We start from the raw sequence: 11,500 nt of genomic DNA, 5'->3' as shown, positions 1-11,500 counted from the left end.
AGCTGAAATCTCATTGATTTAAATGTTCTTCCTGATTTCATCTTATTCAAATATTAAGAAAATTAATCAATCATCAAAACTTAATCCAAAGGACAAGCGCTTCAAATATAAGAGTTTGAAATTGGGTATTATATTTGTCTTAAAAGAGGGAGAAGGAGCAGTTAGTTATGATTGAAATTAATAAAATAGGGGAAATTAATGATTGAAATTTTTCCTACTTTTAAAAAAAAAAACACCAGTTAGGGTGCGTTTGTTTCATGGATACACAATTTATTCCTAGGAATTATCTTTCCCTGGAATATAAAGGTGTGATTTTTATTCCTAGGAAAATATGAAAAAAGTGTTTGGTTAAATAGTTTTGTTCCTGGGAATTTTATTAAAAAAGAAACTGGGAATAATTGAAATGTGTTTGTATTGCAAAACTTGTTCCTGGGAATGAATGATGTAATTCCAATACCCGTTTAATAAGAAATAGAAAACCAACTAATTAAACATGAACTGGAATAAGAAAATTCTACAAAGAAACATTCAAGGAAATCAATCAGCAAGTAACCACATGTAAATGATGTCAATACGATCCTTTCTGCATTATTATTTTTATGCATATGCTTTACGAAAATGGAGCCTAGTCCATGTAGACAATAAAACAACTTATTCGTAATTTTTTTTTTTGGGTCAAGAACTTATACGTACTCTATTATTTATACAGTAGTGATGCAATTGCATTTAGTATTAGAGAGTTTTCAATCACTTTATTGTCTCATTAACTAACATTAATTCAACAATATAAGGGATCCTCATCATTTCAGTATCTTAGTATGTTACGATGGTGAAATTAAAGGGTAATAATGGGTTTTCATTTCATCTCATGGGTTTATGGTTACCGGGAATAAAGTTTTCCCAACCCCATCTCATGGGAATAAAATTGAGGAGAACGTGGGTAAACATGAGTTTTTTTTTTTTCCTGAAAATTATTTATTCCTGGGCTTATTTTTTTGTTCCTATCTACCAAACAAAGGCATGTTTAGTTCCAACGTAAGAATCCTGGGAATATTTTTTTCAGAAGGGAAACAAACGCCCCCTTAATTATGGTAGTGGTGGTGGTGACGGTAGGAGCAGTCACCGTGGGATGAGGATTCATGTGGTAGTTGTGATGAGACTCAAAACAAGGGAGAAGGAGATGACAAGATTGTGTGTGGTCAATTGTAAATATTCTCTTTTTTAATTTTAATGGATCTAAACCATTGATCTCATCTGATGATAAATATTAATGGTCCACCGGTGAACCACTTATTTGATGGTTCACCCTAGAATACACCCACACAATCTAAGATATTAGTGGGAGTCCCATCAATATCAAACAATCCAAAAAATACAAATTTTTATTTTGTAATTCAAAACATAATATTTATCGAACGAATAACAACAATGCCCAAACGTGTGAATGCATGCTTCTCGAAACTCTATCCAAGTTAGTGACAACGTCTCACGCATTAAAGACCAAATTACATTTTAACCCTAGGCATATAGGGGCAAAATAGAGAAAACAAAGCAGATTGCATACACAGAGACATTAGGGGCACGTGTGGGGGAGTTGCAACTGCAATTGTCCTAATTCCTCAACGAGAAACGGGCGAAAATATTTCAATCTGTGTCCCTAGTTGGGGCAAAAATCTTCTCTTCTCGACTGAGTCAAGAAAAAACCCAACTCGTTCTTTCATTTCCAAACATGGTATCCGAATCGGAACTCATCGACCGCCTCCGTGAGTTCCTCCGTAACTCCGACCTCAACACCACCACTACCTCCACCGTCCGCCGTCAGTTAGAATCCGATTTCGGTATCGATTTATCTGATAGGAAGTCTTTCATTCGAGAACAGGTCGACTTGTTCCTTCAAACCGTTCAACAAGACGATGAACCACAAAACGACGCCGTAGAAGAAGAAGATGCTGATGATAAACCAGAACAAAGCCAAGAAGGTTCCGAGGAAGAAGATGATAATAATGAGGAAGAAGAAACACCGAAGCGTACCAGAGGTAGTGTGAAGAAGACGAAGAACAAGAAGAAAGAACGGTTAGTTACTTTTTTTTTTCTTTCTGTTTATCGATTATGATTATTCCTTCAATTTTGTTTCTATTATAAAAATTGCATTTCGATTTTTCTTGAATTTATTGTTTTATTTACTTGATTCTGCATTTGATGATACATAAAATGTGATCGACATATCTATATCGAGGGTTTAGTCTTTGCAGTTACGCAGGGATAGAGTACTAAAAAGTGACTGAAAGTTATTGATTTCTCCTTATAGATTATTTGCCATTTTGCAATCGATTAATTGCATCATGACCTAATTTTATTTTTGGATTTTTTATATATAGCTGTCATTTGCTATTGTTCTAATGATATTGGTGTAATGCTAATGATTCTGATTATGATGATAACATAAGCACATGGGTTTGTTTTGTGATTGGGGTCCACTAGGAGACTATGAATATGTGACGTTTACTCTTTTTGTTCATTGGTGGTTTTGTGTAAAATTTGTGTGCTTTTGAAGCTAGTGATGTGGTTACTTGCCTTGCAGGTTTACATCAGCAAAAAAGTGTACTTTTTTTAGTTATTTTATGCATTTTCATCTTATTTTACTTGCCTTGCAGGTTTACATCAGCAAAAAGTGTCTTATGATTTAATTGTGTTATGGATGTTTTTTCTTGCAGTTATGCCGAATAAGTAATCAAAATTTAATTTTTATGGCCTTGCATTTGTTAATATTGTATTAGTAACATATTTTCATACACACTAAACTACTTGTTGGTTCTGTTGTTCGTCTTATACTTATTTAGCACTCTGCTGTCGAATTAGCGATTTTGTGTATCTATTCGACAATGCTGCGATCGAGCTTTTGGTTTCTTCCCCATACCCCCTCCTTTTTGAAACTGTTGAATGTGAAGTGGATCTTTTTATGTCTGTTATTTGACTCGTCTCCACCGATGCAGAAAATTTGGCGAACCACAGTTGAGGCTTGAGCAAAATTAGTCTGTATTGCTGTAAATTGTGTTTCCAAGAAATTCCTTGGAAACTTTTGATCACAATATTGGATATTCAAATCCAGTTTACTTAACAAGTGGTTAGTCGGTTTAGCTAATCATTACTATGGTTGGATCCTTGAAGTGAAATATCGATACTTATGCACTTGCATGATTGCTTGCAGGAGAAATGTTCCACATTTGGCCTTTTTAAGTTGTTGAACTCCAAGTTAAATTCCTTCCCTGCTCCAAACAATAAATAAACAAAATATCATGTAATTGTTTTCCCTATATTTGTCATAATGTTTATGCATTGTTGATCTCCCAATATTTTGCAAGGCAAATATGCTCTGAAGGCTGATGCAACTTTACCTTAATCAATTGAAGAGGAAAATATTTACAGAAAGATTGCAGTCTTCTCGGTAGCCAATATAACTAATAACTTGACATGGGAGGAGTTTTGTTCTATTCTTTAAGTGATCATAAAAATTAAACAAATAATTTGATTAGACTGTCCTGTTTTTGTATTTTTATATGCAAGCATATAATTACAATGACAATATGGACAAATATACCTATAGATGTAAATATTTCCTTTGGAGGAGGTACCTTCGTTTTAACAGTGGCTGTTTCATCTTGTACTTCAGATCTAACAAGTCAGGTGATGAGGTAGTAAAGAAAAAAGGTGGCGGCGGTTTTTGCAAAATATGTAGCCTGTCTCCGCAACTTCAGGAATTCGTTGGAGCACCAGAGATGGCCAGGACTGAGGTATAGTTTTTTCGACTTCTTTTTCCGCCCTCTTTTGTAGAGATAGGATGCTCCAATACTAACAGTTAAGAATATTCAAAATTTCTTTAAAAGTGAGTGTTTGGTGTAATTCTGTATCTGGCCTTATAGCATTCGTTTGTTATGGTGACCTTAGGTTGTTAAGCAATTGTGGGCCTATATTAGGGAGAAAGATTTGCAAGACCCAAACAATAGGAGAAATATCATTTGCGATGAACCGCTGCGTGCCCTTTTTGGTGTTGACACCATCAATATGTTCCAAATGAATAAAGTATTGGCAAAGCATATCTGGCCATTGGATTCAGATGATGGTATGCTCCTACAACCTTACACTTCCTTCTTGCTATTTTTTGTTATTTCAAAATAAGACATTGGATATTCTTTTAGATTGTTAGTTTCTGTTATTTCAAAATATGAAGTTGTCTTTTTGAGATTTCTTGTCGAAGTAATTGCTTTTTGGATTCTCTTCTAAGCGTGATATAATTATACTACTGCATTATGAAAGAACTTTTACTGATTAATATATGTTTTTTCATTCTACTTGTTAAATTTTATTTGATGAGACTGCAAATAATTTCTTCCCTATTTTATTTTTGTAGTCAATTCTTTGATGACAATTCGTCTCTTGATATAGTTATCCAGGTGAAGTCGGCACCAAAGGAAAAGCCGGCACCAAAGGAAAAGCCTGCACGAAAGGAAAAGAAGAAGAAACAAGAGAGAGAAGATGATGGTATGGTTAATTAATTTGGTTAATGTTCTATACTTTTTTCCACCCTGATCACAGCCCCTTCCTGCATATTATAAATTCCACATTATTTGAAATCATTTCAAACACAATTACTGGATAAAATTTTTAATGAAACCTATGGTACACATTTGTAATTTTTATTTACGTGTATTCATGTTTACAAATGAAAATATCCATTTATTTATACAATGTTTCTTGTGTCTAATACCATACTTATATGACAGATTTAGATGAGCCGAAAGGAAAGGAAAAACGGCAGAAAGTAGGATCAGGAAAAGGTTTTCTTGCTCCACTTCAGCTATCTGATGCCCTTGCGAAGTTCCTTGGAGAAAGTGAATTATCAAGATCTGATGTCATTAAAAGAATGTGGGATTATATAAAAGGAAACAACCTTCAGGTTTGTTATTGCTCTAAACTGCCCTCCTGTACGCTAGTGGTAATTTGCATGCTTAAGTTTGAAAAGTCATTCAAAATTTATTCATTTTGGTACTCAGTTGCATTGCAATTGGAATAGGTGGAGGGGTAAAGATGTAACTTTCATGGTAATGCACGAACATGCATCATTTTTAAACAGTTAATTGTTGGCTGTTGACCCTCCACTTTTTCCATTTTTCTATTACAATATAAAACACACGTTGGCTTCATGTTGGTTGTCAACCTAACTCAACCAATCCTCTTATTTGTTGAACATAAGACCAGCTATGTAAAGAAATTATAATTTATAAGAGAGAAGAGACTAAAAAGCTGAAGTTAATTTAACTAATGTTGTTCAGATTCTTTCTTTGGTCAATTGTTATTGGCTTGACCATTTTTTTCCTTATCGGTGAGTTGTACACTTTTTTTGATCAATGAATTTGTTAATCACCAACTTTCCCTAATTAGCATGGAAAATGCTAATTGCTAGCTGCATATATCTTGAACTTATTGTGTTTGTACATGTTAGCTAAAACAAATTGAATTTTTTATTGACTGCTTTGTGAAGGATCCTTCTGACAAGAGGCAAATATTATGCGATGAAAAGTTGAAAGAACTCTTTGATGTTGACTCCTTCGTTGGCTTTACCGTCACAAAACTGCTGGCACCTCATTTCATAAAGGCAGAGCAGTGAGTTGCTTGCACATTGTTAAGCGGCTGTGCATGGGAAGTTCAGCTAATTTTGTTTATTTATCAAAATAGTTTTGGAAGGCATCCGTTTATATATCTTTTCAGCATGGTCTGCAAACAGGAGGAATAGGAATTAGTGTAATGACAGATTTTCAGTGAAGTTTTATCAAAGAATTTAACCTTACTTGACCGTTATCGTTTTTAACATGCTTTGCCACTTGGTACTGGAAAATTTTGTAGTATATTTTTAGTTCCTGAAGATGCAAGGATAATGTTAACTCCATTTTCTACTAACGATTCATTGATAACGTTGATATTAATACATGAGGAAACGAGTAAGCATCACGACTCAATCGGCTTAAAATCGAGATTATTCAATCTATATAATTTAGGAAATCTTTATAATTATCATTCTATCAGTCTTGGTGAATTTAGTTTATTTGGAGGGGTGGGAGGAGGATTTGCCTGACCTCCCAAGGTTGATTCCGTGCAATTGGTAGGTAAAAGTTTCTCATGTGTGGTGGGAATCGTAGTGCAGATTGGTCTGTTAGCTGTAGCGTGACTTTGACTTCTTTTTATCTTCTTGGTCTGCATAAGGAGGATAGGACAATGCAACATTTACTTTTTGACGAGAATATTGAGGTACATTTCCAACAAGTTTAGTATAATTTTCTAGTTCTTTGTGTCATTCTTTTTGGATTTAACCCTCTTTGCTTATCCAAAAAATATTAAAATAAATTATTGGTTTTGACCATTGCCAGACCTGAGATATGTGGTATGAATGGTGGAGGTGCCTTCAAACCGTTGGCCTTCGATCAATAATAACTTCATTCTTCTTAGAAGGAGGATGACGTAGATGCAAACATTTTGATAGTCAAGTTAGTAAACGTCAAGGTTGAGAGGTATTTAGGGTAGAAAGTGTGTGTGCATGGAATGAGACCATGAGTTGTCCTTTGTTGCAAGGAAATAGGGATTCTAGACCTCAAGTCCTTATCCGAGCAACTATCTTTAGTGAACACATGTGAGCTGATTATGTTGTGTTGTCCTTGGATCGGGTTTTGACGGTCCATATTGATCTGCACTGACCCAATTCATTAGATTTAGGACATTCTACAGGATGGTCCGCTTGCGCGTTCAGCATGGAGGGTGTCCGATTTAATATGTGTTTTGAAGGTTTAAGAATGAAAGTGTTTTCGTTGTGGTTGATGTGATAAAAGAAAAAGACTGTGGCATATTTGATGTTCCCAGGTTCGAATTTGAAGTCACCATACTCCTTGAAACAAAGTTAAAAGTGAAAATGTTTTCTGATATGCTTTTTAGAGGTTACTTTCTAGTGCTTGAAAAATTGCATTTTTTTGTGTTTATATATTTAAAATAATTACTCAATTATCATAAAAGAAATTAAAAGTACATTGACTTTTTTCATTAAAAATTAAAGGAAAAAAACACAAATTACAGCATGCATAAAACGTAGTTTAAAAGTAAATTTGAATCTACAGATAATAATAAAGCAAACTTAGTATTTTGGCAAGTTTGTCATCTGTCATTTGTCATCTTTTAAGAGCTTGTGCTATTATTATTAATAGTAGTAATGTTTTCTTAATTACTATACATCCGTTCCTTTTTAATTGTTATTTTTTTACATTTTACACAAATCAAAACAATTAATAATTGTTACTATTTTTGATACAATAAGCTATACTTTTACTATAATGATCTTATTCATTTAACATCTCATTTTATATATTTCTCTCTCCGCAATAAATAATTAAGAATAATATTGGTAAAACAACATTTAATGTTGCATTGAACTTTGAAAGTGACAGATAAACAGAAACAAAAAATTTCTCCAAAAGAGACACTTGAAAATTTTAAATATTTTTTTGTTAATTATTAATACAAACGTGTTTTCAAGTTTGGAAGTTGCACCATGCTAGCTGTTTTCAATGTATTGATTACGTTTTCAAAGCACCATTTGATGTGAAAATATTTTTTACCAAGGCAGTTAGTCTCCACCTCTTTCTCTTCCTCAATGTATCAATCGAATGATGCGGATTCGTTCTTTCTGCAAATTCATTTCATCATCATAATTCATAAAGACTTCTATTTTTCATTTACTACAAATAAAATCATAGGGTTCTCCCTCCATCTCTGATACCACACAACCATATTTTTTCTTCTTTTATATTCAACTCTCCACTAAACCTTTCAATTTTTATATACTTCAACCTGAATCATCATTAGACCACTGTGCCTTCTTACTTGGTAAGGGCCACTTTCAGCCGTAATGTTTTCTTCTTCTTTTCCCTCTCACTCTCCTTCATTTTTTTTCTTGGCTTGAGACTGAACATGTTGCGTCAAAAAGTTCTTTCATTGCTTTCCTCAATTTGTGCTTCAAAATCAAAAGACCAAATTTTATTTTTTAAATGTTACTCCCGATCCTTATTATAAGTTGAAAAACCAAAAAAACATTAAAACCAATGCAATCATTAATTAGTGTAACTTTTTGCATACTATTACAAATATACCCTCATAAAAAATTGTAAAGCATTAAATACACTTACTAATATATTAAAAACAAACATATTAAATAAGGGATAGAAAAGTCTTTTAAACAATAACTACACCTTAAAAGTTGTGATATTTTCTTATATTTAGGACCATAATATTTTTTGAAAATTTTCTTATATATAATGCTTTCAAATTCAAAAATTACATTGCTTGGGGTTAGATTAACTCTTTTCTATGTTGATCCCATTGATTTGATTTCTAAGTTGTTTTTTGTGTTGTTGTTTGTAGACTTGGAAAGGAAAACGAAGCAATGCATTGGGTAAGCTTTTTGGGTTACAGTTTTTTTGGCTTATAATTTTGGATATATTTTCTTTGTGTTCTCCTGCAAATACGAATTTATTTTGCAAATCAGTTCTCATTTTGCATCAAATTTTTGCCCCCTTTCATCAAGAAGGTGCTTTTAGTTTCAAATTGAAGCAAATGAAATAACATTATGTGATCCGCATGTGAAAAACGCCTTACAATTTGAATATGACAGATTTGCTTTTCCATTCTACCTAATGTTTGCTTTCCCTTTTAAGGCACTTGACACCATAGAAGACACTTTTGCATGGTGTTTCTCTTTGTGACACCACTCTAGAGTATATTTTTCCCTGTTTTGAAGTTGCCTTCTTTGTGACTCACTAGGCTAATTATTTTGCACAACTGGTACAAAGTTATTTGTGTTTTGTGGCGATTCTATTCTCTTATTTTGTCTTTTCGACATGGAGAGCCATCCCCTTCTATCTATGGTCGCTGTCGCTGCATGCATGATATTTTGTATGTTTTTGTTCTATTATGTTTGTTTTTTTTACCCTTGCATATCTTTGCTACATATGTGCGTGTATATGTTTTAGTTTTCTCAAAAATATTTATGTTTATATTTCAAATCCATTGTTGTATTCAATATTTTTTCAAGGTTTACTCTTTGTTTAAATTTATTTTGTTTTTCCATTTTACACCACCAGGTCTTCACATTGGGATTTAGATGAGAAGTGATCTTTTTACATGTATCTCAATCTCACATGATGTATGCAGGAGCTGAAGATTATATCTTGATTCTATTGTTCTTATGGTCTCGCTAACTACGTGTAGTTTATGTTCATTAGTTGATACAATTTTTTTTTAAGAAGTTAAATTAGCCTATTCAAATTGACATAAGCTAATACCATTGAAATATATTTTTTGCTATCTCAGATGTCATTAGGTGAGCTGTTGAAGCGGTGTAATGCATGTATTAGCCAATGAATTTTGTACAGTGGTTGTAATGATAGAAAACTTGAGTATGCTATGTATTCTAAAGTTAAGAATTTTTTTTTTTGAAAGAAAGAGTTAAGAAAATTTGATTATGCATTGTTCTGTCACCATATTAAGGGAAAGGACAATTATTTTGAAAGGAGAGTTAAGTAAATTGCAATATCATTTTAGTAGAATATAGATTAGCCAAAACATCGAGAGTTACATTCATAGTTTGATATTGTTGGAAACCTTAAATTTATATTATTGAGTGATTTAATTATTGCTTTATAAGAGACCTCTTTGCTTAAAAAGTGATTATAAAAACTCAATAGAAATTTCCATAGTCACATTAATTTAATCAACTTATATTTTTAATTTGGAAAACTTGATTTTAATTAAACTAAAATAAATTGCTATCAACCATAAATTTATTTATAGAATACTCTTCAAAAAATTTCTTCAAATTTAAAATAAACTGAGATATGTAGTATTTGGTTTTTTTATTTTAATTTAGGTTAAAGGAACATTTTCCCCGTGCGGTGCACGGGTATACCCACTAGTACTTTTATGGTTAGCAAAAGTGAGTTTAGACCGAAAATTGATTTTGATATGCGGGAGCAATTTGGAACTTGCACCGGAAACATATTTCCAATTTCATGTTTCAAGTTAATGCAAGGTGGTTTTATCTTTAAACATGAGAATCATACGTGTATTGAGTATTCTTGATTAGAGGTGATTTTATCTTTGTAATGTACATTAACCTAAACATAGACGCAATTCACCTTTTTTTTCATATCAATAAAACAAATCATTAAAAATCAATTTTCGTCATTCACTAAATCAAATTACACACATGACACATGGTGTATAACAACATACACAACTAAATCTTATCCTATTAAGTTGGGTCGGTTACATTGATTAAAGTTAAAAAAAATAAAAAATGATTGTGCTACGCTCGCAAATGCATAATCTTGGGCATTATTTGATTGTGCCCTGAAGGCTAACAGTTTAGATAGTGATTATCAAGCTGCTTAAAAAGTAGCAGTTACCCTACGCTCTATACTCCTTCCGTTCCAAATTATAAGCAAAAAAACAAAAATCACATTTATTAAGAAAACTAAAACATAAGAATTTGGAGTATAGTTTTTTGTGTTTTCTTTGGAAAAAAGTTTTATAGGAAGATGTAAAAACAATTTTCATTGGCTATTGGTTATGGAAAAAATGAAAGAAAGAGAAAATTGAATGTAATTTGCATTTAATTTTATGAGAATAACAAAAAAAAAATCTTGGAAAAGATAAAAGTTTATCTTTTTTGTTTATATTTTGGGACAAAGAAAATGTGTTATTTTACTTATATTATAGGACGAATGGAGTACAAATTAGTGATGTAAAAAATAGTGTATACAAAGTAGGAGTAAGTATTAAAACTCTAGTACACGAAGAATGTTTATTAATTGATTTTAGGGAAGAACTCTCGATTGATTTTTAATGATTCTCAACTTTTATTCATAGCTTACCTTTCTCTCATTTTCTTGCTATGTTGTTGGACATTAAAATATAATTCAAATTTCCTCACCTTTCAAAAGAATTCAGGTTGAAGTTGCACATTGAATAAGGTAAGATGATAATGAAGATGATGAATTGTTAACGGCGTATTTATAAATATACATATTACAATAATTAATCAAAAAGCCGTCTTAGCTCAGCTGGTAGAGCGCGTGGCTTTTAACCACGTGGTCGTGGGTTCGATTCCCACAGACGGCGATATTTTTTATTTTATTACATTTTCATTATTTTCGTTTAAAAAAATTATCGTAATTTCAGACTAAGAAGAAGGTATATATACTTTTTGCTAAATTTTACAAGAATATGAGATAAACTTTTTTATTGCATTTCTTTAATATCAGTTTGCAGGTCGTTACTTTAGTTATTAAATGTAATGTTGAAAGGTGTTGCATTGAGTGGGAGGACATTCACATTGTTATGACATTAGTCAAATTGGCATGGAACCAAAGAACATGTCAACATTAGCATTGAAAATAAACAC

The 11,500-nt window shown here is 32.3% G+C and overlaps 1 protein-coding gene and 1 non-coding gene across 2 annotated transcripts; both read left to right on the top strand.

The window, feature by feature from the left end:
• The first annotated feature begins 1,570 nt into the window (after positions 1–1,570).
• On the top strand, positions 1,571–6,006 carry LOC11421065 (upstream activation factor subunit spp27). The gene is made up of 6 exons (XM_003611753.4): positions 1,571–2,073; positions 3,671–3,791; positions 3,946–4,120; positions 4,444–4,539; positions 4,782–4,954; positions 5,540–6,006. The coding sequence occupies exons 1-6, from the start codon at positions 1,730–1,732 to the stop codon at positions 5,663–5,665; spliced, it is 1,035 nt and encodes a 344-aa protein (XP_003611801.2). The 5' UTR covers positions 1,571–1,729; the 3' UTR covers positions 5,666–6,006.
• A 5,138-nt stretch (positions 6,007–11,144) lies between these two features.
• TRNAK-UUU (transfer RNA lysine (anticodon UUU)) lies at positions 11,145–11,217 on the top strand. Its single transcript has one exon. It is a non-coding gene; the product is annotated as a tRNA-Lys (tRNA).
• The last annotated feature ends 283 nt before the right edge of the window (positions 11,218–11,500 follow it).

The sequence above is a fragment of the Medicago truncatula genome, chromosome 5 (assembly GCF_003473485.1).
Source record: "Medicago truncatula cultivar Jemalong A17 chromosome 5, MtrunA17r5.0-ANR, whole genome shotgun sequence".
NCBI classification, from domain to species: Eukaryota; Viridiplantae; Streptophyta; class Magnoliopsida; order Fabales; family Fabaceae; genus Medicago; species Medicago truncatula.
The sequence above is the reverse complement of the archived record's forward strand: the minus strand, read 5'-3'. Positions and strand labels throughout refer to the sequence as shown.